General features: G+C 44.9%; 1 protein-coding gene across 1 annotated transcript in view; it reads right to left on the bottom strand.

The window, feature by feature from the left end:
• The window catches only part of PC (pyruvate carboxylase), a 939,549-nt gene that overhangs the window by 651,042 nt on the left and 261,023 nt on the right, over positions 1-27,484 (bottom strand). Inside the window, exon 4 of the mRNA XM_077450039.1 lies at positions 6,849-7,033. Within this exon, the coding sequence (XP_077306165.1) occupies positions 6,849-7,033 (185 nt within the window). The remainder of the gene's footprint in view (positions 1-6,848; positions 7,034-27,484) is intronic.

The following is a 27,484-nucleotide window of genomic DNA, read 5'->3' as shown; positions in this document are numbered from 1 at the left end:
CCCTAACGCAGACATTGAGGCCCAGGCAGTGAATTCCTGGTTGGACACGATACCCCTTCCTACTCTATCTCAGTCACAGTCTGAACAACTTAATTCACCTGTTTCCACAACTGAAGTTTTGAACGTCATTAAATCCCTTAAATTGGGCTCAGCCCCTGGTCCAGATGGGTTTGCGGCAGTCTATTACAAGAAATTTGCATCTCATTTAGCACCTAGACTGGCATGCCTGTTCAATTGGGTGATGCGTGGAGGCAGTTTCCCAGAAGAGATGTTGCTGGCAAACATGTCTTTGATACCTAAACCTGACAAAAATCATTCCCTCCCACAAAATTACAGGCCCATATCCGTTATGAATAATGACCTCAAAATTTTCAGTAGGATCCTTGCGGACAGATTGGCTAGATTTATTCCCTGTCTTATCTCCCCATTCCAATCCGGATTTATTCCCCACAGGCTGATAACCGACAACATTCGTTTGGCCTCGGATATTATCCAAGATGCCAACTCTACCTCCCGTAGCTTACTTTTACTTAGTCTGGACATCCAAAAGGCCTTTGATAGCGTTGCCTGGCCCTACCTTACTTCAGTTTTGCAAAAAATGGGTTTTGGGGGAGAATTTTTGCATTCCTTCCACACCCTCTATAAGAATCCCATGACCAGAATCAAAATCCCTGGCTGCTGCTCTGATTTCTTCAATGTAGGTAGGGGCACGAGACAGGGTTGCCCCCTTTCCCCATAAATTTTTGCCCTTGCCCTTGAACCCCTAGCCATAGCTATTCTGAATAACCCCGATATTTCTGGTTATAACAAAGGCCCCCTGTCATATAAGTTTTGCATGTATGCGGACGATGTCCTCATGTTCCTAACGAACCCTCTGCTCTCCCTTCCCAATTTATTTGCCTCCCTGTCAAAATTTGCGGAGATATCGGGGTTGACCATTAATATGTCTAAATCTTCTGCCCTTCCTATAGGTATCCCTCCGTTGGATCTCTTACACCTCAAACAGTCCTTTCCCTTCCACTGGCCGGACTCATCTCTATCCTACTTGGGGATAGCACTCCCAGATCATTATAATAAATTATTCACGTCCAACTACCCACCCCTTGTCAAGAAAATTAAAATGACCCTGAAGATGTGGTCCAGACTTCATATATCCTTCTTGGGCAGGATTACCGCTCTAAAGATGGTGGTGCTTCCTAGGCTTTTATATTTTTTTCGTTCTCTCCCTATTAGATTATCAAAGTCTTATCTTAATGATGTACAAGCTTCCCTCCTTCGCTTTGTTTGGCAAGATAAACCCCCTAGATTTTCCAAAGCTATATTGTACCGCTCCTCTAAAAAAGGGGGATTGGGGGTTCCACAGATATGGCTGTACTATCTGGCCAGCAGATTCTCGCAACAGGCTCAATGGAATATCAGGGCTTCCAGGGTTCCGTGGGTACAATTTGAACAAGAATCTGTAAAGCCTCTTTTTCTTCCGGGTATGATGTGGATCCCTCCTTCGGTCAACCACACTAAGTCCTATGGGAATATGCTTGTCTCGGATGGCATGCTCCTTTGGCATAGATATAAGCACGTATATGGTTTGGTGTCTCGGGCTCCTGGTGGTGCCTCCTTTTTGGGGGACTCCAGGTTCCTGACTGCACACAACCACTTAAATGCTTTCCGCATCTGGATAGAATTGGGTCTTATATCCCTTAAGGACTTTATAGTGGACTCAAACTTCACCACATTCCAGGACCTACAAGTTAGATTTCAGATCCCCCACACGGAGTTTCTCCATTTTTTGCAAATTCGACATTTCTTTCTTCATCATTACCCTGGCCCCTACTCAACGCCCCCGACCTCTTTTGAGGAGATCTGTTATACAGCCCCTAGACAGAAGGGGTTGATCTCTTTGCTCTACCGGGGCCTTGAGGAGGTGACGGGTGGAAATGACCTGAAATATAGGGCCTCCTGGGAACAGGAACTCGGGGTTCTGAGTGACTCAATTGACTGGGGGGAGTCCTGGCGCAATATGTGCCAATGCACGAAATCCCTGTCAGTAAGGGAAACTGCTATAAAAGTGATTACTAGGTGGTATTATACTCCCCTGCGGTTACATAAAATCTTTCCACAGGCTCCGAACAGTTGCTTTAGGGGCTGCCCCCTCCCAGGCTCGTATACACACATCTTCTGGGACTGTGACCGGATACTGCCTATATGGCAACTTCTCTTTGATATAATTGATAAGTTGGCAGGCTACCATGTCACTTTAACATCACATCATGCTCTGTTATTTCAATCCCCGCCAGATGTTCCCAAACCACTGAGAAAGTTGATTCATTCGATCTGCCTGGCCATGCTATGGTCAATTGCTTTCAACTGGAAGTCCCCCTCGCTTCCTCTCCCACAGATCTTGTCTCGAGTAGATCTTATGATGCATTCTGAGAAAATTTACCACACTCTTCATGACACTATGCCTCTGTACGAGGCCAAATGGAATCCATGGTTTATATTTCGACTATCACACTGACCACGCTAGTCTCTCCTTCCCGCTCTCCTTCTTTTTCGCTTTGTCTTTTCTTGTGTTCTTTTTTTTTTCTTCCTTCTTTTCCATTCTATGTATCTACTTTCTTTTTGATTATATTGTATCTCATGATCCTTATACATCTGATTTAGTTGAATGTAACAATTAAAACCCATGAGTTTATCCCAGTTCCATGCAGAGTATTGTCTTTGAAATATCTCTCTCACCATTGATTACATGTCATTTTGTTTACGGTAGTTGTTTATCACTATGTTATTTTGCTGTATTTAACGATGGATATGTAATACTGCTGTTTACCCCTCCTTTTTTTTTTCCTTTGTATGGTTCTGCATGGGAATTTCCCGATACTCATACTTTGTATTTCTGTTGAATCTTTTTCAATAAAACGTTTGAAAACAAAAAAAAAGTATTCTTGCCCACTGCACTCTATGTGCTGACAGTACAAAGGTTAGGAGTATGAAACAATGAAACATACAGCAAAGCATATAGAATGTTGTGGCCAGGAGCATAAAAAGTACAGCACAACACACTGAGTGCATCAATCAAGACTATGCCATGTATAGTATATATCACATGTTCCTTGCTGTCATTTGCTATACAATGTGGTGTATGTTACATACCCCTGACTGCTATACTTTGTACCCTCTCACACAGAACATACTGTCAGTCAGCTCACCGTATCCCTGATCACTGCCCAACCACGTAGTGTGAATAAATTGCACCCAGCTACCTGTCACCTGTCCCAATGTCACCAGTGCTGCCAGAACAGTGTCCCTGACTGCATTAAAGTGGTTGTAAACCCTTACAACCAACTTTGACCTACAGGTTAGCCTAGATTAAGGCTTACCTGTAGGTCCAAGAAATATCTCCTAAACCTACACGGTTTAGGAGACAATTGGCTAAAGACAGGCAATGCATAGTAGTGCATTATGCTTTACCTTTGCAGGGAATGCAAGAGGAAGTAAACTCATCAGGGTTTACTTCCTCTTTAAGACCAGTACCAGTGTCCTGATCACTGCCATACCAGTGTCCTGATCACCATCACACTAAAGTTAACAGAGTCAGTGCCCCTGATTGCTTTGACACCAGATCCCTATACACTAGCAGCAGTTTTATATGTATATTTTCCATGTTTAGGAAGGAATACAGCCAGCTGGAGCCCACTGGAAGCCCAACCAATATGGGGAATAGTGGAAAAATCGTGTGGGACTTTGTACCACCCCTCTTTCATCAGGGATTCCACCTCTATGTGGATAATTTTTATACCAGCCCTCCACTATTCTGCCACCTTAATCTGCAGCAAACATAGTCTGTAGCACAGTTCAACCAAATCTGAAGGGTTTCCGGTAAAGACAGGTCACCGCTAAGCTGAAAATAGAGGAGTCAGCCAGTTTGGGGAATGAAGAAATTTTGGTTCCTAAATGGAAGGATAAGCGGGATGTGTATGCACTTTCCTCCATCCACCAAGACACCTCAGTGGAAATCCAAGGAATGGTTCAGACAAAAAAAAAAAAAACTGATTGCATAAACTACTACAATCATTTCATGGAAGATGTAGATAATGAGAAAGTGATGCAGCCCTAAATAGCCACCAGATGATCCATCCATTGGTACAAAAAAAATGTCCATATACCTTTTCCAATTGGCCACGTACAACTCCCACATCATCTATCATAAATTCACAGAAAGACCAGGCCCCTGCTTAAAGTGTCAAGAGGAGATTTTAACAACCTTTACCTATCAAGAAGGTTCTGCACCTGAACACCTTCACTCTGAAGTGAGCAGGCTGCAATATTATCCCTTCTACTTAAAAAGGATGAAAAGCCCCCAAAAAATGCAGTACATGCTCCAGTAATAGAATAAGCAGTGACAGCCAATGCAGTTGTCTCCAATGGCCCTCACAACCTGGCTTCTATAAAAGGAGACTGCTTCCGTCGCTATGATACCTCACTATGATATTAGTGAAGGTATGGTGAAATTGTTCAGGTCTCTGACTACCTGCTATTTCCCTGTGTCTGATGTCATGCTCACTTGCCATTTGCCAGTATTCTCAGCCACATATCTGCCTGGATTGACTATTCGCCTGCATACAGACCACTTTGCCTGATGTGAGCAGAGGTCCTGCCACTGTAGTAGTGGGATTGAAGAAAACACGGGGTTCTCACACACAGTGAGAGGCTACAAGGTAGTGTTTCCAAGTGGGGAAAACAAATCTGTTGGTTTTCTCTGAGTTCTGTAATTCCCAGATCAGGTTCTGGAGTCTTTCAAAGAGCTTGGAGTGGAAAGAAGCCTCTGTCCCTGTCTACAGGTCTTACCTGACTGAGAACCTAAGTCTGATGTTTCTGCTGCTGCCTAGAACAATCCTTATTCTGGTTGCCTGGGCCAATCCTTAGGCTATTTGCTGACCAAGTTTCTGCCTGGCACCAGTACTGACTGAGTCCAACTGGCTATGGTCCTGGGAGACACCAGTCCCACCTATATTCTGTACAAAAATGCACTACTGAAATCAAAAAGTACCCTTTGTTCAGCCACCTGTAATTCCTGGCCAGTGAACATAGCATTGTGTTATGGGGACTACCACATACCAGTAAGCTAGGCCTGCTTGACTTTTAGGAACAGGGACTGCTGTAAGTGAAGCTACACTATGTTATATTCACTGATCACTCATACAGAGGCGACCGTTACAGCACATTGTTTTCTATACAGTGTTGGTTGATCTTTTGTAATACACAGGTTGCAATGTCGAGTATATAATCACTTACATGTGTGGTGTCCCTATACTCAGGAAAAAGCAGCTGAATGTGTATTTAGGGGTAACCAAGTAATCCTATGCTGTGTGGAAGATTTAGCCTGTTAAAATGAAAACATTCTTATAGAAAAAAAATGACTTTCATTATTGATTATTAATATAATGAGTGTACAGCTTTTATAACTGTGTACATTTGCTGTCCCCTCAAAATAACAACACAGCCATTAATGACCATGGCAAGGCCTGTTCTGAATGGAACCTGTCCTGTGAAAATGCTGTATGGTCTTGGCCACTGTGCTGCAGCTCAGTTTCAGGGTCTTGGCCAACGTCTTATAGCCTAGGCCAGTGATGGCGAACCTTGGCACCCCAGATGTTTTGGAACTACATTTCCCATGATGCTTAACTACAATGCAGAGTGCATGAGCATCATGGGAAATGTAGTTCCAAAACATCTGGGGTGCCAAGGTTCGCCATCACTGGCCTAGGCCATATTTATGTAGAGCAACAATTTATAAAAAAATTTCAGATCCTCAGAGAGTTCTTTGTCATGAAGTGTCATGTTAAACTTCCAGTTACCAGTATGAGAGAGTGATAACACCAAATTTAACACACCAGCCCCCCATTTACACTTGAGACCTTGTAACATTAACGAGTCACATGACACCGAGAAGGCAAAATGGCTAATTTGGCCATTTTCACTTAGGGGAATACAAACTTTTGTTGCCGGAGGTTTAGACATTAATGGCTTGGCGTGTGTTGAGTTATTTTGAGGGAACAGCAAATTTACACTGTTATACAAGCTGTACACTCAATTCCTTACATTACAAAAACTAAGTTTGTTTTTTCCATATGTTTGGTCTTTTTCTTTTTTATAGCAATAAAATAACTAGCAAATAAATAAAAAGTGGTGATTAAATACCACCACAAGAAAGCTCTATCTGTCTTAAAAAAAGGAGATAACATTTTTTTTGGGTACAGAGTCGCATGGCTAATTGTCGTTCAATGTGTGACAGCGCTGAAATTTGAAAAATGGTCCAAGCTGGAGGGGGGTGAAACTGTCCAGACTTGACATGGTTAAAGGATTCTAAACTTTACAGTCTATTTTAACTCTATTATACCCCTGAACCCAGTATTCTGTGTTCAGAAAATGATTCGTAATGGAAAAGTTTCTCTTTTAAAAATATTTGTGCTTAGGTTAAAGAAGATTGTCGCTTGTGGCACAGCAATTACTTTTTATTTTTTGAGTACAAGGAATATGGCACACAAATGTTATGTATACATCAAGTAGATTCATGTTCTATTTAGCCATGTCCTTTTAAACTGCTCTCACCTTTGGCATGCTGCACAGCATCACTGATCTCACCAGGGTGCCCCAGTTGACAATCTTAGCAAAGCCCTTGCATGTACAGTCAAAAGCAGGTTACCACATTATGTACCCATTTTACCATGTTCTCTAGTTAAAGCAGTATTCCAGGAATAGCTTTTTAGTTATATTTATCTAGAAATAGATGGCAAATATTAGTCAATAACATTTTAAATATAAAAGACCATGTAGGATGAAACACTTACCTTAGCAACCTTTATTATATCAGGAATGTGCAAGTAGGCTTGGACTGGAGGCAAACCCTTTCCTATAAGGTAGGCCTCATCTGCTTTCTGTCTGTGTATCTGACCGGTGTCCTGCTCAGAGTAGACGGCTACTGTCCTTATACCCAGTTCTGTGCATGCCCTGAAGACTCTTGTAGCTATTTCACCTGTACAAAGAAAGTACAATTGTCACGCATTGGTAACTATGCTGCAAATCTTCCAAAATGCTATATATTCCTTTAAAGCTGATCTCTAGACATAAATAACACAATGAATGCAATTCTAGATGCAATAATATATATTTAAATGTATTTCTATTAGCCCAAGTTTAGACTTGCGTCTAAACTGCCACTCCCCAGAAAAATTATCTGCTTTTGGAAACCTACAAACTTCAATTCAATTGGAACAAACATGATAAATTGTGTTCACTTACTCTTCAAAACAAATAATCATGCCCACGATATAGAGGTGAGAGCAGTGTGAGTGCAGTGGTGAAGTACATGTGTGACAGAGGTGGCAGGGGCCAGCTTAGACATCTGAGATAGCTGTGCAGGCATTAGAGCTGGGTGAGGGGCGTGGCCTGGACGGAGACCGTGATGGACGCCTAACTGGTGAGCTCCTGCGTTCCGGGGATACTTTATCTGCCCATACGGGAGCCTACCTCCTTTCCCTGCTATGCACAGGTCTACCAGGAGCTCGTCCACCTCCCGCACCCCTAAGGAGTCCAAGACCGTACAGGGGAGGCACATCCCGGACATTTTCCAGTCGCATCGATACCAGGCCCACGAGCCTTCGCAGGCCCAATCCCCGGCCTCGCCTGATGGATCCTCGCCTGCCCACATGCCTGGGGCATCCGTGCCTGGCTCTGGGGGAGCCCAACCTCCGAGCCTCCTTGACTTGGAAAAAGTCGCTCAGGACATTAAATGCACGGTGACTGCGGCAATCGCGGACCTTAAGGCGGACCTGTTGGCAGTTGCCCACCGCATGGACAGTGTGGAGCAGACCACCCAGACCCACGCAGCGGCCATTCGCCAAGTGCAATCCGCGTATGATTCCCAGCTTTCTCAGGTGTTCGAGCTGCATAGACACGTCGAGGACCTGGACAACCGCGGACGGCGGCACAACATACGGGTCCGGGGTGTCCTCGAAACCATCGAGCCGGACGCCATTCAACCGACCCTGTGCGCCATATTTAATGACCTCATGGAGCGCCCTGCGGACTCCCCCATTGACATGGAAAGGGCTCATCGCGCACTCCGCCCCCAACCCAGGGACTCCGAGCCACCCAGGGACATCATCTGTGCTATTGTCAACTTTCCTTTAAAGGAAGAAATTCTTCGAAAGGCGCGCATGAAGGGTCGTATTGTGTTTAATGGGGCAGACGTGAAACTCTTCCAGGATCTCTCACAGATCACTCTCCAGAACAGGAAGGCGCTCCGTCCGCTACTAGAGGCCCTACGCTCTAGGAATATACAATACCGCTGGAGGTTCCCTTTTGGCCTATCTGCTTCCGCCAGAGGGCGCTCTGCTCTTCTACGCACCCCAGAGGACCTTTCAGCCTTTTGCGACCAACTTGACCTGCCACTTATCGAGCTCCCGGACTGGTATACGACCTTCTTCCGACGGAACCCTGGCGTCCTGTGTCTCTCAATCCATCGCCGAAAGCCGCACGTCAACGTTCTCGACATCGTCGTCCTGATCCGAGGTCTCCTAACGCTCGCCCGTTGCGCCGAGAACTGCGCCAACGAAGCCCCTCACCCCCGTTAGCACGGGCGGGGCCCCGGAGGACTGAGAGGAGCTGTAGCTGTTGGAGTCCCGCTGTGAGTGAGTACCTTGCCCCGCTTCCCTCCTGCCCCCCCCCCCCCCCCGAGACTTCTTTGCCTACCTCGCCTCCTCTCCTTCCCCATGCTGCCTCAACCGTTTACCTTCTGCAACCATCCACCACGCTCTGTTGTGATCTTCACGGCCCTCATGTGTTACCCCGGCTGCCCCACACCTCACTGTTACAGCACTCCTCACCCCCGGAGTGAGGGACTCTCACTCTGATAAGACTCCCTCTAGCCCTACTATCGTCCGAATGCGCACTCCGGGAGGACACCTATGTTTGTGAGACTTTTTTTTTTTTTTTACTCCATTACTGCCCCGCACCCGACTCCTCAATTTATTTACTGTATTTGCTTCTAACCCCCGGTGATTGTTACCCTCCCTGTTCCGAATTCCCCACCTGAAGACCCCTTTATCATTTGGATGGGTGAGGGGTTGACACGGACTTATGCTTGCAATGCTCGCTCTTCTTTTATCTGACACTATATGTCATTGTCTAGATGTGTGGGGGGAAGAAATGAGGGAAAGATAAGATTTGGGGGTTTTTTTTTTTTTTCTTTTTTTTCTTTCTCTCTTTTTGTGCTGATAACTTACCCCCGAGGCTGTTCTCTTTTTTGCATCTGCTGCCCTTCCCTTCCTTTCCATTCCCCTCCCTCCCCCTCCCGTCCTCCTTCCCTCCCTCCCACCTCTCCCCCCCCCTCCCAATTTCCCCCCTCCCTCCCAATTTCCCCCCCTCCAACCTTCCCCTCCCCCATCCCTAACCCCCTTCCCATTCTCCCCCCCATCCTCCCCCCTCCCTTCCCCCCCCTAATCCCCCTCCCGAGAGGGGAAGGTACTCGACCGAGACTTCTCTCAGGCCTCCAGTCTTCGGCCAATTTACTGATGTTGATACGGTTTCCTTTTTACATGTTAAGTTGATATGTTATTTGTGCACTTTTGCTCCATTATGCAGGATCTGCGACCCGTGGCTTGTCTTTTCACCTCTAGTCGCGGCTTTATAATGTCTCATTGTTTACTGTCTAGCTGTCATGACCTAACAATATGCCTTTCTTCCTTTTTCTCCAGATCCCCTTTATTATTGGTAGGCTCCCCTATACGCCTGGCCCCTCCCCAAAAAAGGGCGGGGTCCCTCATTTACTCACCTAGATCCCCTGGTTCGCAGACGTCATGTAGCTCTCGTCTATCCCACTGTTCCCACACAGCAGTCTCTCTGAGACTAGGCTGACACACCAGACTTCACCACCCATCCCTCTAGGTAGACAGCTGGCCTAGTTCTACCTCTGTTTTTTTTTTCTCCCCCGATCCCCTGCCCTTCCCTTACCCACCCTTCCCTACTTCCTTGTCTTTTTCCTTCCCTGCTGCCCCGCCCCTTTCCCTATTCTCTTCTTCCCTTGCCCCCGGGGTTGTGGCCCCCTGCCTCACATCCCCCTCTATAGGCTTTCACACCGGTGATCCCGCTACAAGCTTTTTCCGCCTGCCCAATCCCTTACGATGCAGCCTACGTCCTCGAATAGCGCTCCCCTGCAACTGAAGTGTGTCTCCCTTAACGTGAAGGGACTCAACCTGCCAGAAAAAAGATCTCAAGTACTATCCTCATTGACCAAGTTCAAAGCACACTTTATTTTCCTGCAGGAGACGCACTTTCGTTCTGACACTATCCCTAAACTCTCGAACCATGTCTATAAGACTGCCTTCCATGCCACCAATCCTGCAGCAAAAACGAAGGGTGTGTCCGTCCTTGTCTCCAGGCACGCTAACTTTCATCTTACCGACTCCCTGATAGACCCGGAGGGCAGGTATGTCTTTCTTAAGGGCACTTCTACACCGATTACGTTGGCCAACATTTATTGCCCTAACGAACATCAGGTAACCTTTTTCCGCACGACTTGCGCCCTTTTGTCCTCCTTCCAGAGCGGACTGCTTCTTCTAGCTGGGGACTTCAATGTCCCTCTGAATCCTCTACTTGATACGTCCACTGGGACGTCCTCGCTGACTTACAAAGCCCTTCGCCAGATTAAATAACAGCTCCAAGCTTTATCACTTCACGACGCTTGGCGTACTCTCCACCCCTCCTCCAAGGACTATACCTTCTACTCGGCCCCCCACCAAAAATATTCCAGAATAGATTTTTTCTTTTTGTCCCAGAGAGACCTCCCTCTCCTTCAGCACTCATCCATTGAGCCCATGTTCCTCTCTGACCATCACCCTATCACCGTCACACTCTCCTTCCCCGATTCCTGTCCCAATACAAAAATTTGGCGCTTTAACCCATCCCTGCTCAAAGACTCCCTCGCCCTGGAGCGTATTCGCTCGAGTATCCGACTGTTCTTCCAGGAGAACTCGGGGTCCGTTGCTTCCCCGGTTTCTCTCTGGGAGGCCCACAAGTGCGTGATTAGGGGGGAGCTGATGGCTCTTTCCTCCCAAGCCAAAAATCTACACCAGGAGCGCGTGTCTTCCCTTCTGACAAGGCTGAAGACGTTGGAAACGTCTCACAAACTATCTCAGGCCCAGGCTACCCTCCAAGAGCTGATCCACACCCGTACTTTGCTCACAGATGAGCTGGGCAAACGTACTAAAAGACGCTATGTCTTAGGCCAAAGGGTCTTCTACGAACACGGCAACAAGTGTGGCCGCCTCCTGGCTCGTTCGGTTCAATCAGCTAAGTTATCTCCCACTGTTCATAACCTGCGGCATCCCTCGGGATCCTTACTTACCAAAAACGAAGACATTGCGAAGGAATTCGAAAAATTTTATACTAAACTTTACAACCTCCAGCCTCCTCCCCATTCCCAAACCGCACGAACAGCCCGGGATGCTCTCATCGCGGATTTTCTTTCATCACACAGCCCCAGGCCCATCTCCCCCCTGTGTGCTCAATCCCTGGAGGCACGGTTCTCCCCACTTGAACTAGATACCGCGCTGAAGCAGATGAAGGTCGGTAAAAGCCCGGGGCCGGATGTTTTTTCCCTCCAATACTACAAATCCTTCCTGGACACCCTCTCCCCTCACCTCCTACTCACTTTCAATGCCCTCGCGGACCCCCAGGTGCGACCAGACCAGATGCTAAAGGCCCACATCGCCGTAATACCCAAGGAGGGCAAGGATTCCCTCCTGGCAGCAAACCATAGGCCAATTTCACTGTTGAATGTCGATATTAAAATTTATGCCAAAATCTTAGCCAACAGATTGCTCCCCTTGATCCCTAGTCTAATTCCTAATGACCAGGTGGGCTTTGTCCCGGGCAGGGAGGCCCGGGACAACACCATCCGCGCCTTGAACCTTCACCATTGGCTCACTTCTTCTAAAACTCCTGGCTTTTTTCTCTCCCTAGACGCCGAGAAGGCGTTCGATAGAGTGGCCTGGGACTACATGCGCGCAGTCTTAGCAGCGGTGGGCCTAGGTGACCGCATGCTTGCCTCTATAATGGCCTTGTATGCTGGCCCTACTGCGGCGGTGAGAGTCAACGGCCACCTATCGGACGCCTTCCCTATTAGCAACGGGACTCGTCAGGGTTGCCCCCTCTCCCCACTGATATACATCCTCACTCTGGAGCCCCTTTTGAACAAACTTAGAATGAACCCGGACATCAGGGGGATCTTGATGAAGGAGAGGGAGCTCAAGGTTTCAGCCTTTGCAGACGACATCTTGCTCTCTCTGACCGCGCCGCGCACTTCTCTCCCATCACTACTTCAAGACTTGGAGGTTTTTGGTAAGATTTCTAACCTTAAGATCAACTACTCCAAGTCCCAAGCCCTAAATGTCACCCTGCCCCCCCAGGAAGTGTCCCACTGCCAGGCAGCGTTTCCCTTTCATTGGGAACGCACCGCTATCTCGTACCTGGGAATTAAAATCCCTCACCACCTCTCTGACCTTTATTCCCTTAACTTCCACGCGGCTCTGGCCCACACCCAAACCTATCTTAAGGACTGGAACCACCTTAACGTGTCTTGGTTCGGACGAGCGGCCTTACTTAAAATGATCGTCTTGCCTCGCTTCTTATACCTGATCCAAACCATCCCTATGGCCTTGCCCTGCAGTTTCTTTTCCTCCTATCGGAAGGTCTGCTCGTCCTTTTTGTGGAGAGACTCCCCCCCGAGGATCAAGTATTCCAGACTCACGCTGCCCAAACCTAAAGGGGGGATTGCCCTCCCGGACCTATACAAGTACTACGTTGCCTGCCACCTTACTAGGATAGCGGACTGGAATATCCACTCTCTGGACAAAATGTGGGTGTCTCTAGAAAACGCCTTCTCTCCTGTTCCCATTCATCTCCTCCCTGGTTGCTCCCGAAACAATGGCCCCATTCTCTTGCCACGCACCCATTTATCCACACTTCCTTGATGTTATGCAGAAAAATTTCCGCCTCCGTTCCTATTGCGCCGTCCCCAGGCCCCTTAACCACACTGCGATCCAATCCTGACTTTCCTCCTGGAAATTCACCCACCTTTCTTCAACAGGACTGGCCCTTTGAGGATGTCCTGGCCCTCCACTTTTTCCCGGGGGGTAAAATCGCCTCCTTAGACACTCTTCGTAGCCTCCCGAACTCTTCTTCCTTCTCGTTTTGGACGTACCGTCAGGTTCGCCATTTTCTCTCTACCCGGGCCCCCTTGGAGGATTGGATAAGACCACTCACCCCGTTTGAAGACTTATGCAACCGTAAGACGCCCCAAAAGCACCTCGTCTCCCTCCTATATGCCCTCATCTCGGACCCGGGTGTCCTGACCCTTTCCCCTTCGCAATCCTCCTGGCACAGGGATCTGCTGACTCCTCTAACACCGACGGAATGGACTAGAGTCCATGAATACGCTCATGGGGGCTCGCTGAATGTTGCCATCCAGGAGAACTGTTACAAAATTCTAACCAGATGGTATAGGACCCCTTCCCGCCTTCATAAATTCTCCCCTACTACTCCGAATGTCTGTTGGAGATGCAACGCTGATGTTGGGACAATGCTCCATATTTGGTGGGCGTGTCCGAACATCCAACACTTCTGGAGGGAAGTCCACAGACTCATCCTAGCCGTTACCACTTTTGATCTAGATTACACTCCGGCACAATTCCTCCTCCATCACACGTCCCTCTCTCGGAGAGCCTATTTTAAATCCCTGGCCATGCATATGGTCAACGCTGCAAGGTTGTGTGTTCCCAGGCATTGGCGGACCGCCCGCGCCCCTTCTTTGGCCGAATGGTTTGCGACCATTTCCAGGATTGCTGGCATGGAAGAGTTGATCCACATCTCCCAAGAGAGACTCGAGAAATACTCCTTTACGTGGGCCTGTTGGTCTCACTTCACAACTACTCCTGAGTTTAAACAACACGTTCCTCCTGATTGAGGGCTGACCCCCACTTGGATCCCTGCCATTTGTCCACTATTCCCCCTGGGTCCCTGGGGTAGGGGGCCACGTCCCCTCCTTCTCTCCTTTTCTTCTCCCTCGCTCCTCCTCCTTTCCCCCCTCTTTCCTCTCCTCCTTTTGCTTTCCCTCTCCCTTCTCTCCCCTCTTCTTTCTCCCTCCTATCCTTGCCCCCTCCCCCCCCTCCTTACCCCATTGCCCCTCCCCTGTTGGCGCGTCTACTGCCCGGTTTCTGACGCCTAGTTTTGCCCTAGCCTTATGCCCGGTTGTCTACTCTGGGGTATCTCGGGCGGGCGCGGGTAGCCACCCGAGTTATTTCCCCTCCCGCAGATGTGAAGCCATCATAGTTAGACTTAACGTAGTTCCGATATAGTGGTTGGAACAGTCTTTAAACCTATTCTTATGCCTGGTACCCTTAGGAGGATCCTTTTGGCTCCTCCTCCACCGTGTTTTTTCCTTTTGTACGGCTGATCTCATGCTTTGTACCTGTTCATTTGTGATGACCTGTTCCTGTTAATTTTGTATTCTTCAATAAAATCTTTATGGAAAAAAAAAAAAAAAAAAATTAGAGCTGGGTGAAAGTTAGACAGGGTATCAGGAAAAGCATTAGAGGGGACAGTCCTGAGCTGACACACCCTAATAAATATGCCTGGTTGTGCGATGTTGGTGATATCAGTCAAGGAGTAGCATTACTGGAGCAGAGTGATTTCCATAGATGCCAGGGTAACAATTTCTCCAGTGAGGATGGGGACAGGATAACAGGAAAGGATAGGCAGATACTGGTGGCAGGAGACTCAATTATGAGAAAGACAGATAGGGCAATCTGTCACAAAGACCGTGATCAAACAATTTTGTCATATTTTAGGTGACTAAAATCTCCAACAAATTTAAGTACACTGAAATCTATTGGGTTTAGGTAAATTGTAATGCATTATTTAAGCATTTCTCCAGAATTGCCAAGTTCTTTTACAGTGTCAAAAATATTTATTTGATCCCCCTGAAGATTTTGTACGTCTGCCCACTTACAAAGAAATGAAGAGTCTATAATTGTTATCATAGGTGTATTTTAAATGATAGATAGAATATCAACCAACAGTCCAGAAAAAACACATGATATAAATGTTATAAATTGAGTTGCAGTTCAGTAAGTAAAATAAGTACTTGAGCCTCAAACAAAACATGACTTAGTACTTGGTGGAGAAACCCTTGGTGGCAAGCACAGGAGGTAAGATGTTTCTTGTAGTTGGTTACCAGGTTTGCACACACCTCAGGAGGGATTTTGGACCACTCTTTACAGGTCTTTCCGAAATCCTTAGGGTTTCTTGGCTGTCCTTTGTCAACTCGAAGTTTCAGCTCCCTCCAAAAATTTTCTACAGGATTAAGGTCTGGAGACTGACTAGGCCACTCCATGACCTTAATATGCTTCTTCTTGAGCCAATCCCTTCTTGCCTTGATGGTATGTTTTGGGTCATGGTCATGCTGGAAGACCCACGACAACCCATCATCAGTGTTCTGGCTGAGGGAAGGTTCTCATCCAAGACTTTACAATACATGGCCCTGTCCATTGGCCCCTCAATGCGGCAAAGTAAGCCTGTACCTTTAGCAGAGAAACCCCCAAAGCATGTTGTTTCCACCTCCATGCTGGACTGTAGGGATGCTGTTCTTAGGGCTATAGTCAGCATTTTTTCTTCCTCCAAACATAGCGAGTCAAGTTGATGCCAAAGAGCTCAATTTTGGTCTTATCTGACCACAGCACTTTCTCCCAATCCTTCTCTGAATCATTTAGATGTTCATTGCCAAACTTCAGATGGGCCTGTACATGTTCCATCTTGAGGAGGGAGACCTTGCCACTGCAGGATTTCAATACATGGTGACATACTGTGTTACCAGTGGTTTGTTTGGTGACTGTGGTCTCAACTGCCTTGAGATCATTCACAAGCTCCTCCCATGTAATTCTTAGCTGATCCCTGACCCCATGAGGCAAAATCTTGCATGGATTTCAGACCGAGGCGATTGATGGTTATTTTGCATTTATTCCACTTGAAAATAATCGCTCCAACAGTTGTCTCCTCCTCACTACACTTCTTGCTGATGGCCTGAAAGATGCTGATGATCAAGAAAGATCCTGTGAACAGGTGTCTTTTATACACATAACAATTTGTCGTTAGGAGCACCTTCTTAAATTGACAGGACTGTTTATAACATTTGTATCATGTTTTTCTGGCTTTTTGGTTGATATTCTGTCCCTATCATTTAAAATACACCCATGAAAAAAATTATAGAACCTTAATTTCTTTGTAAGTGGTAAACTTACAAAATCTGCTGGGGATCAAATAATTGTTTCCCCCACTGTATCAATCAAGAATACAAAAAAAAAAAAAAAAACACACAATACAAATGTTATAAATTGAGTTGCAGTTCAGTGAGTAAAATAAGTATTTCATCCCCTACCAACCAACAATAATTCTGGCTCCCACAGACTGCCTACAGTATGTGCTTATGTGGTACACTGATTAGTCCTGTCAATTTAATTTCAATAGTTTTTATTGAAGATTTTCATTTGAGCAAAAAAAAAAAAAAAAAAAAAAAAAACAAGGAACAAGCAAAAGAAGGATACTGATTATGCAATGTTTGCAAAATATGTGGATTGTGTGGATAAATCCACATTATATATCCAACGTAAGCTGGATTGTGCCAAAGATAAACATTTCTTCATATATAGTACGTTCAGCAACTACAACCAGCATGAATCTGTGGTAGTTCAAGATTCCACCACTACGTAGCATAAATCCGGCCGGTCCTGCCTGAAGACGCCCCTAAAGCGTACACACTGGAGTCCTGTCAATTTAAGAAGGTGCACCTAACAACAACTCGTTATGTGTATAAAAGACACCAGTCCACAGAATCTTTCTTCCATTCAAACCTCACTATCATGGGCAAGACCAAAGAGCTATCAAAGCATGTAAGAGACAAGATTGTCGACCTGCACAAGGCTGGAATGGGCTACAAGACCATCAGCAAGAAGCTTGGTGAGAAGGAGACACCTGTTGGAGCGATTATTCTCAAATGGAATAAATGCAAAATAACCATCAATCGCCCTTGGTGTGGAGCTCCATGCAAGATTTCGCCTTATGGCGTAAGGGCAATCATATGAAAAAAAAGCAGGGATGAGTTCAGAACTACACGTTAGGACCTTCTGAATAATCTCAAGGCAGTTGGGACCACAGTCACCAAACCATTGGTAACACAATACGCCACCATCAATTGAAATCCTGCCATGCCTGCAAGGTCCCTCTCCTCAAGAAGGCACATGTACAGGCCCATCCAAAGTTTGCCACGCAACGTCTAAATGATTCAGAGAAGGATTGGAAGAAAGTGCTGTGGTCAGATGAGACCAAAATTGAGCTCTTTGGTATTAACGCAACTCGTCGAGTTTGGAAAAAGAAAAATGCTGACTTTGACCCTAAGAACACCACCCCTACAGTTAAGCGTGGAAGTCTAAACATTATACTTTGGGGGTGTTTCTCTGCTTAAGGTACAGGCCGACTTTGCTGCTTTGAGAGTTCGATAGACAGGGCCATGTATTGTAAAATCTTGGATGAGAACCTTCTTGCCTAAGCCAGAACACTGAAGATAGGTCATGGATGGGTCTTCCAGCATGACAAGGATGGCTCAAGAAGATACACATTAAAGTCCTGTCCTTAATACTATAGAAAATGTATCGAGGGAACTGAAACTTCAAGTTGCCAACCAACAGCCAAGAAACCTTAAGGATTCAGAGAAGATCAGGGAATTGAGTGGACTAAAATCCTTCCTGAAATGTGTGGAAACCTGGTAACCAACTACAAGAAATGTCTTACCTCTGCTTGCCAACAAAGGTTTCTCCAAGTATGAACTCATGTTTTGTTTGGGGATCAAATACTTATTTTACTCACTGAACAGCAACTCAATTTGTATCATGTGTTTTTTCAGGATTTTTTGTTGATAATCTGTCTCTATCATTTAAAATAGACTTACAAAGAAATTAAGGGTCTATAACTTTTATTGTAAGTGGGCAAATTTACAAAATCTGCAGGGGATCAAATAATTATTTTCCCCACTGTATTCTCCTGGAGTAAAAATCTAATAACATGCTATTATTTATGGCATTAAGGTTTGAACATGCACTACAGACACAGATTTAGCTGTTGGGATATATAACATCTTTATCAATAAAACCAGGTTTCATAAACAAAAATATTGCTTTTTCACAAACAGAAATGAAACTTTAAAATATAAAAAACCCAAACAACTGTAAATTCTATTGGCTGTAATGCAATTGCACATGTTACCTGAATATATTACCAATATTAAGAAAAAAATAAGAAAAGCCTTTTTCTTAATTTTTTTTTTCTTTCAGCCGCTTAGTAGGTACACCTACTTATTTTTACGTGGTAGTGCAGTGTTAAATTGATCTTAAAATTTGGATTTTGTTTTAGCCATCGTTTTTCTGACCAAAATGCATTTTTTTTTTTTTTATTTAATCTTTATTCAGTTTTATAAATATTTTAACAATATCATTAGTAAAAATCAAATGATCATTATTTTATCTGGAAACGGTTATATTGATAGGTACACGCATATTGGTTCCGTATACATCGGAGCAAATTAACCACTTTCAGACCGGACCATTTTGCTGGTCAATGACCAGAGGTCTTTTTACAATTTGGCACTGCGCTGCTTTAACTGGTAATTGCGCGGTCATGCAATGTTGTACCCAAACAAAATTTGCGTCCTTTTTTTCCCACAAATAGAGCTTTCTTTTAAAGGTATTTGACTGACTGTGATTTTTTTTTTTTTGCGATATAAACGTAAAAAGAACGCAAATTTTGAAAAAAAAATGATATTTTCTACTTTTTGTTATTAGAAAAATCCAATAAACTCAATTTTAGTCATACATTTAGGCCAAAATGTATTCAGCCACATGTCTTTGGTAAAAAAAAAGTCAATAACTGTATATTTATTGGTTTTTGCGCAAAAGTTGTCACATCTACAAACTAAGGTACGTTTTCTGGAATTTACGCAGCTTTTAGTTTATGACTGCCTATCTCATTTCTTGAGGTGCTAAAATGGCAGGGCAGTACAAAACCCCCCCAAATGACCCCATTTTGGAAAGTAGATACCCTAAGGAAATTAATAAGAGGCATGTTGAGCCCATTGAATATTTTATTTTTTTGCCTCAAGCGATTGAATAATGACAAAAAAATTTTTTTTTTTTTTTTTTTTTACACAAAGTTGTCACTAAATGATATATTGCTCACACATGCCATGGTTATATGTGGAATTGTACCCCAAAATACATTCTGCTGCTTCTCTTGAGAACGGGGATACCACATGTGGTCGACTTTTTGGAAGCCTAGCCGCGTACGGGGCCCCGAAAGCCAAGCACCGCCTTCAGGATTTCTAAGGGCATACATTTGTAATTTCACTCCTCACTACCTATCACAGTTTTGAAGGCCATAAAATGCCAAGATGGCACAAAACACCCACAAATGACCCCATTTTAGAAAGTAGACACCCCAAGCTATTTGCTGAGAGGCATGTTGAGTCCATGGAATATTTTATATTTGGCACAAGTTGCGGGAAAATTACAAACTTTTATTTTATTTTTATTTTTTTTCACAAAGTTGTCACTAAATGATATATTGCTCACACATGCTATGGGCATATGTGAAATGACAACCCAAAATAAATTTTGCTGCTTCTCCTGAGTACGGGGATACCACATGTGTGGGATTTTTTGGGAGCCTAGCCGTGTACGGGGCCCCGAAAGCCAAGAACCGCCTTCAGGCTTTCTAAGGGCGTAAATTTTTGACTTCACTCCTCACTACCAATTACAGTTTTGAAGCCCATAAAATGTCAAGATGGCACAAAACCCCCACAAATGACCCCATTTTAGAAAGTAGACACCCCAAGCTATTTGCTGAGAGGCATGTTGAGTCCATGGAATATTTTTTATTTTGCCACAAGTTGCGGGAATATTACAAACTTTTTTTTTTTTTTTCACAAAGTTGTCACTAAATGATATATTTACGGGGATACCACATGTGTGGGATTTTTTGGGAGCTTAGCCGCGTACGGGGCCCCGAAAACCAAGCACTGCCTTCAGGATTTCTAAGGGTGTAAATTTTTGATTTTACTCCTCACTACCTATCGCAGTTTTGAAGGCCATAAAATACCAAGATGGCACAAACCCCCCCCCCCAAATGACCCCATTTTGGAAAGTAGACACCCCTAAATTTAGGGGTACACTAGTGAGACTCGCAGGTAAAAAAGCACCTAGGCTGTCAGCGACTGTATCAAAACGCTACAAAAAAAACTGTTAGCGATCGCAGGGATCAGGCCTGACTCTGCGAACGCTGCAGTTATGTGTGTTGTGTTTTGTAAGTGACAGTGATCGATCGATACTGCACTTGGGTGGGCTGGTCTGGGCTTGGCGGAGGGGCTAAACGCAGGTGCTAGCAGGTATCTGGGCTGATCCCGCTAACAATGCGTTTTGGGAAACCTAAACTGCTGGCGACGCTAATATAGATCTGATCAGATACTATATTACTAAGGGAGGTGTATGCTTTGCGCGTGGGTGTTGTTAGCGGTACTGGCACTAACCTGACGCTGCCTGGGGCGACGCAGACCTTATCTGACCCTCAAACTTATATCACCCGCCGGGTGATCAGGGGGTTAAACCCTTATTAGGTAATAAATGGCGGGTGCCCTGAAACTATAAAAAAATAACTAACCAACCAGCGTCACCTGTAACAGTTATATGGTGATCACTGGTGAAAGGGTTAACTAGGGGGCAATCAGGGGGCTTTATGCGGTAGTATATGGGGTCCCTGGCGCTATAAAAAGCTGCGGCGAACCTAAATACCTACCTGCCTAACTAGCGTCACCTGTGACACTAATACAGCGATCAGAAAAACGATCGCTTATTAGGCTGGGTTCACACTGGAGCGATGCTGGAACGCCACAAATCCGCGGCGGGTTCCCGCATCGCATGCCTCCCGGCAGCAGTTCACACTGCCCTATGCGAACTGCTGGGAGTGTCAGTGAAATGTTAATGACACCCCCAGATCAGTTCGCATATCGCAGTGCGATCTGCAAACTCGGATCGCATGGTGTGAACACCCATGCGATCCGATTCTGCTGCGGACCAAAAAAAGGGTCCCGTGCGAGTTTGCGGCGGGTGCGACGCAAATTCAGCCATACTATCTGTATGGTTGAACTCGAATCGCACAGAGATCGGATGTGATTTGCACTGCAGTGCGGTGCGAATCACATCCGTTCTCATAAACCGCTGCAATGTGAACCCAGCCTTAGTGACACTGGCGACGGGGGATGATCACGGGGTTAAACCTTTATTGGGGGGGTTAGGGGGGTACCTTAGAACTAAAGGGGGCTAACCCTAACTGCCCTAACAGTTATTACAGTAACAAATGACACCAATGCAAAAAAAAAATGCAATTGGTGTCACTGTGACTGGGGGCAGGGGTGATTGGGGGGGTGATCGGGGGGTGAAGGGGGGGGTGAGAGTGCGCCTGGCATGTTCTACTGTGTAGTGTAGTGTTGGTGCAACTCACCGATCCTCTCTCCTCGGTGCCGGAACGAAAAATACCGACACGGAGGAGAGATTACATCACTTCCTCTGCCTGTGTTTACATTACAGGAGAGGAAGTGATGTCATGCTTCACTTCCATTCGTCAGGAGCGATCGCGAGGGGGTGGCCATGAATGAATGGCCGCCCCCTCATCCCGGATCGCTCCTGAACGGATACCGCCACCGCTGGCACCGGGGGGGGGGGGGCCCGATCGGGACCCCCACCCGCGGGAAGGCAGGGACGTACAGGTACGCCCATATGCCTGCCCGTGCCATTCTGTCGACGTACATCATCGTGCGGCGGTCGGCAACTGGTTAAAAAAGAAGAAAAGACATATACAGAAGTAAATCAGGAGGCCGCGGGTGTAACGACCCCCCCCCCCCCCCGTCCCTCCTTCTGCACCCATTTCCTATATTTTAAAAATAGTACCTATACCTTGTTTCTGTTATCCCCACCCTCTCCCTCCCCTATGAGTGTACACGTGTTTAAAAACAGCCTAGTCTTAAGTTGCCACTACTATACCTTATTGGGATTAAATAACCCTTTTTACTCCCTTTTAATCAATCCATTCCCTAGTAGATTAACTATTCAGATTATTTTTCCTGGTCCAATACTCTCTTTACATTCTATACGGGATAGCCCTTTTTTTCCAACCATGACCTCCAAATCTTGTCAAATTCCTTAAGGTTGCCTCTTTTTATATACACTGCTCTTTCTTTAGAAAGGATTTCATTTACTGTATCAATACAATCTCTTACTGTGGGGGGTGTCTTTGATTGCCATCTTAGTGCAATCAGTTTTCTTATCTTGGAATATACACCTCAGAATAGCTACTGTAGTGCTTTTCTTCTCCCCCTGTTCCTGCCTATACCCCAGGATACATACCATAACCTCCTTTTCCAACCTAATTCCAAATGTGTCTTTCAAAGTATTAATCACTCCTTCCCAGTATTTGAACAATCTGGGGCATCTCCACATCATGTGTATGAGACCCCCAGACCCCCGGCATCTGGGACATCCATCATCGGGTCTTCTACCAAACTTAAATAACCACTTGGGAGTATAGTAGGCTCTATTTAACAACATTAGATACAATATCTTCTGTGGGGGGAGACCGATACCAACGGACCCATCTCTAGGATTCTCCTCCACTGCTCCTGTGTTATTGCTCCTATATCCTTTTCCAATTTTTCACTTACAGAGTATAATCCCCCCCCCCTTGACTTCTTTGCCCGTATATTTCTGAAATTATGCCCTTAGTGGAAACCGCTTACGTCTTCATTCCAGTCCCTCCCTAGCCGCCAGAGGCATCGGATTGTTAATCGGTGCTCCCGATTGAACGGGAGCCCCGTTAAGAGTGGCGGGAGGCCGTGGAGGGGGGAGTCCCCGCCCGCTCCTCCGGCATAACAGCCATTTGGCTTTTAGCCACATCGGTTGTTATGGCTGGAAAGCTGATCATCCGCTTTAAAAATCTGTACCTGGATGATGCCTGCAGCCGCGGGCATCATCCCGGTATAACCCCCGGAAGCCGAGTACGCACATCTGCGTACGCCCGGCGGGAAGTGGATAATATGTACTCTGTGGTATGGTTAAATTCACGTTTCAGCTCCGAGAATTTTTTAAGGGTATTACCCACATAGAGTTGTCTCAACCTTTTGATTTCTTGTTTTTCCCACTCTCTGTCTTTACCTATCCAAAGAGTTTCCTGCAGGTTGCTGTTATTCCATATAGGGGTATATACATTAAACTCATTATATTTCATCAGTTTTTTTAACGGTTTTCCATTATTTAGTTATAATTTTAATTGTTGGGTACTTGTAGGAAAAGGAATCCGCCTCCAGTGCTTCGATTATTGTATTATGTAAGGCGCCTGCATTTTCGTTTTAGTAGTATTTTGGTTGTCTAGAATAGTGTTAATTTGGTAGAAGAAATTAAGACTGCTGAATAATATGTTGTTTACCTGGCAATCAGGTTTGGCACATGGTGGATCGGATGCACAGATTGTTGGGTGGGGCTGGGGAGTACACAGCTGTCATGGTTTGGATTGGAAGGAAGGACTAAATTAGAGGAAGATGCAGGGTCTTAAAACATTTCAGGGACTAAGGAGCTATATTAATGAAAAGTACCTTAAAGGCAGTATTCTCAGAAATACTGCCTGCACCTCAAAGCCACCGCAGAGAGGTAACAGAGGCTTAAGGAACTCAACAAGTGGCTGAGGAACTGGTGTAGGGAGAAGGGTTTTTGGTTCTGGAGAACTTTTTGGTCAGATACCATCTCAAAAGGAAGGATGGGCTACACCTACATAGGGAGGATGCAGCTCTTTTGGGGGAGAAGTTGAAGGAACTTTTAATCTAAGTGGTGGGGGGGGGGGGAGAACAAAGGAAGCCATTCCAGGCAATAAGCAGGGGTCAGAGAGTGCTAGTGTGGTCAGTGTTGTTAGAGTAACTAGAGTACCCAAGATCAATGCAAGTAGGTGTGCAGAATACCACTGCAGCCCCAATACACACAAGGAGAAAATAATATGCACCTGTACAAAACTAGAGGGCACTTTCAAAAATACAAGAAGTTTGGTGAATAAAATGAAAGAACTGGAACTCCTGATACATGAGGAGGATTTTAACTTTGTGAGAGTATCAGAAACATGGTTTGACAGCTCAGACGGCTGTTTGCAACTGTCCATGGGTATCAAAGAAATATAGTAGGAAAAGGAGGGGAAGGAGTGTGCATGTACTGTATGTGATGTATGTATGTGATTTGTTAGTGAACACAAGGGATGACATTGCAAACTGTACAAAGAAGGAGGTGGAATTCTTGTGGCTGGAGCGTCAAAGCAAACAAAATGGCAAATTAATATTGGGTGTATGCTACAGGCCCCCAAACCTGAAGGGTGAAGAGAAGCCTGATGTCCTCTCACAGACATGGCAGCGAGGCAGGGAGATGTTGTTATAATGGGGTGACTTCAATTATCCGGATATTAACTGGGAAGACGGAAATGCTCACTCATCTAAGGCTCAAATCATTTCTTGAACATCTTGCAGGACAATTTGATGTGTCAATTAGTGGATGCCCCAACTAGAAATAAGGTCCTGCTTGACCTACTAATTATAAACACAAAGCTGATTGCAGATGTGAAAGAAAGGGATAACCTGGGTAACAGCATTTACATAGGGTAATTACAGTCAACATTCTTGTCCTACTCTCACGTTTCCTTTTCCTATGATTTATGGTGAATTTCAAGAAAGCCCACTTTGCTAAATTACACTCCATACTTTAAGACACTAAATATGAAGTTATTCTAGAAACAAAAAGCACAGAGGAAAAGTGGTAGTGCTTTAAGAACATATTAGCCAATGTATTCCAATGGGCAACAAGTTTAAAAGAACTAAAGTTAAACCTGGGTGGCTAAATTCAAGCGTAAAATGGCATACTAAAGAGAAATAGCTGTCCTTTAACCCCTTCATGCAGACATAATGCATATATGCGGCCTTCTACTTCAAGGGGTTGTACCAGTGTGATGCCTGCAGCTTTAGGCATCACACCGGTACCGATTTTTAGAGCCGACGGTCAGCTTTCTTGTAATGACAACCAATGCAGCTAATCATCTGCTCGGCTGTTATTACATACTTACATTTTGAAAGAAGCTGGATGCCAGCAGTAGGAAGGTGGCAGAGGCCATGTTGGTACACCCCGCACTGTTAAGTGCTAAACCTTTAGACTTTAAAAATTAAATATCAATACAGCATCACAGATGTCAATATACTGTATTCATTTATATACACCTACTTTATTGCTAAAATGACTCTAAAATTCAAAACTTAGCTGGGTGCAGTAAGATGTCTGCTACCTTCTTTTAACTGCAGGTATTCGTTCAGATTAGCAAACCTGGCAGCAGCAGAACATCTCTTCCGTTACATTATCTGATGAGTTCACTAAGCTGATAGAACACCGGCCATCGAATCCCAGCCGGTTTGTTGGCTGATAATCTATGGTTACATCTAAAACATACCTTATTAAATCCCTTTTTACATGTGCTATATAGTCTATGGCAACAGGATTTTTTTTATTATTATTAGTATCAGGGTCCGTTAGTATTTGTGTGTTTTAGGTACGATAAAAAAAACGCAAAATGTACACTATTGTTTCTGGGCTGTACTACGGTTACATACAAAACTAACACACATACACATACACCATATTGTCAAAGGTATTGGTACTGACTTTACACACACACACAAACTTAGTCCGTAGGGTTCAATATTAATTTGTCTCATCCTTTGCAGCTATAACAGCTTCAACTCTTCTGGGAAGGCTATCCACAAGGTTTTGGAATGTGTCTATGGAAATGTTTGACCATTCTTCTAGAAGCGTATTTGTGAAGTCAGACACTGATGTGGACAAGAAGGCCTGGCTCGCAATCTCCCACTAATTTATCCCAAAGGTGTTCTATCGTGTTTAGGTCTGAACTCTGTGCAGGCCAGTCAAGTTCCTCCACCCCAACTCATCAATGTCTTTATGAACCTTGCTTTTTGCACTGGTGTGCAGTCAAGTTGGAACGGGAAGGGGCCATCCCCAAATAATGCCCACAATGTTGGGAGCATGAAATTGTCCAAATGTCTTGGCATCCTGTTGCCTTAAGAGTTCCCTTCACTAGAAGGGGCCAAGCCCAACCCCTGAAAACTTAACCCACACCACAATCCCCCTTTACCAAATGAATTGAACTAGTACACAAAGCAAGATTCATAAAAGACATAGATGAGTGAGTTTTGGGTAAAGGCACTTGACTGGTCCTGACCTCAACCAGAAAGAACACCTTTGGGATGAATTAGTGCAAAGACTCTGAGCCAGGCCTTATCATCCTCATCAGTGCCTGACCTAACAAATGTGCTTCTAGAAGAATAGTCAAACATTCCCATAGACACACTCCTAAACCTTGTGAACAGCCTTCCCAGAAGGTTGAAGTGGTTATAGCTGCAAATGGTGAGCTAACTCAATATTGAACCCTACGGACTAAGACTGGGATGCCATTAAAGTTCATGTGCACGTAAAGGCAGGCATCCCATCCAATTTGCTTTAAGCCATAGTGAACCTTTAGCTTCGGGGTTCAGCAGTGTCCTAGTAGGGACATGGTCACACATCTCTAGATCTTTCTGATTATTGGGGTTGCCCTGATCCTGGTGTCTCAGGCTTAGGACCTTTCCAGGTGCATGACACATACAGTCCTGTAAGTTAATGCTGTATATTTTGCCATATTTATATTACGTTGGACTGCATGGATGTGCATATGATCTCTAGACTAGGTACTAGAGCAACATTGCCTTTTTATGGTGGTGGAAGGTGGTTTGTTATGTATGTTTTAATATTTATGTGATTTAATAAAGCATTTCATATTTTATACTAATTATTGTTCTAAATTTGAGGGCGGTCCTATTTCCCAGAGGCTCCCAGTTATGGTTCTTTTTTTGGTAGCCCTCTTCTGTCTGCCATCCTTTTTTGTATATGCTGTAGGTGACAACTCCTTGCATATGCTGTAGACCCCCACTCCTTATTGTAGTAGTGAGTGGGCTAGCACCGTGGGTATAGATCTGATATCTAATGATAGTAATTATCCCTCTTTTTTAACATGTTTATTTGTTTAGTTAATAACCTCACAACCATATATAGAAAGTTTCCAGGAAGACCTCTATAAAATAAAAGTAAATTAATGCACTTGAGGTCTAAAAATATGAGTGCAAGTTACTCGCTTTTGGAGAACCTCTGGGATCATAGTAGATCACAAGCTTAGCAACAACATGCAATGCCAAGCTGCAGCA

The sequence above is a fragment of the Lithobates pipiens genome, unplaced genomic scaffold (assembly GCF_037356315.1).
Source record: "Lithobates pipiens isolate NorthernLeopardFrog02 unplaced genomic scaffold, aLitPip1_a1.2 Scaffold_10, whole genome shotgun sequence".
NCBI lineage: Eukaryota > Metazoa > Chordata > Amphibia > Anura > Ranidae > Lithobates > Lithobates pipiens.
This window is presented reverse-complemented; position numbering and strand designations above follow the sequence as displayed.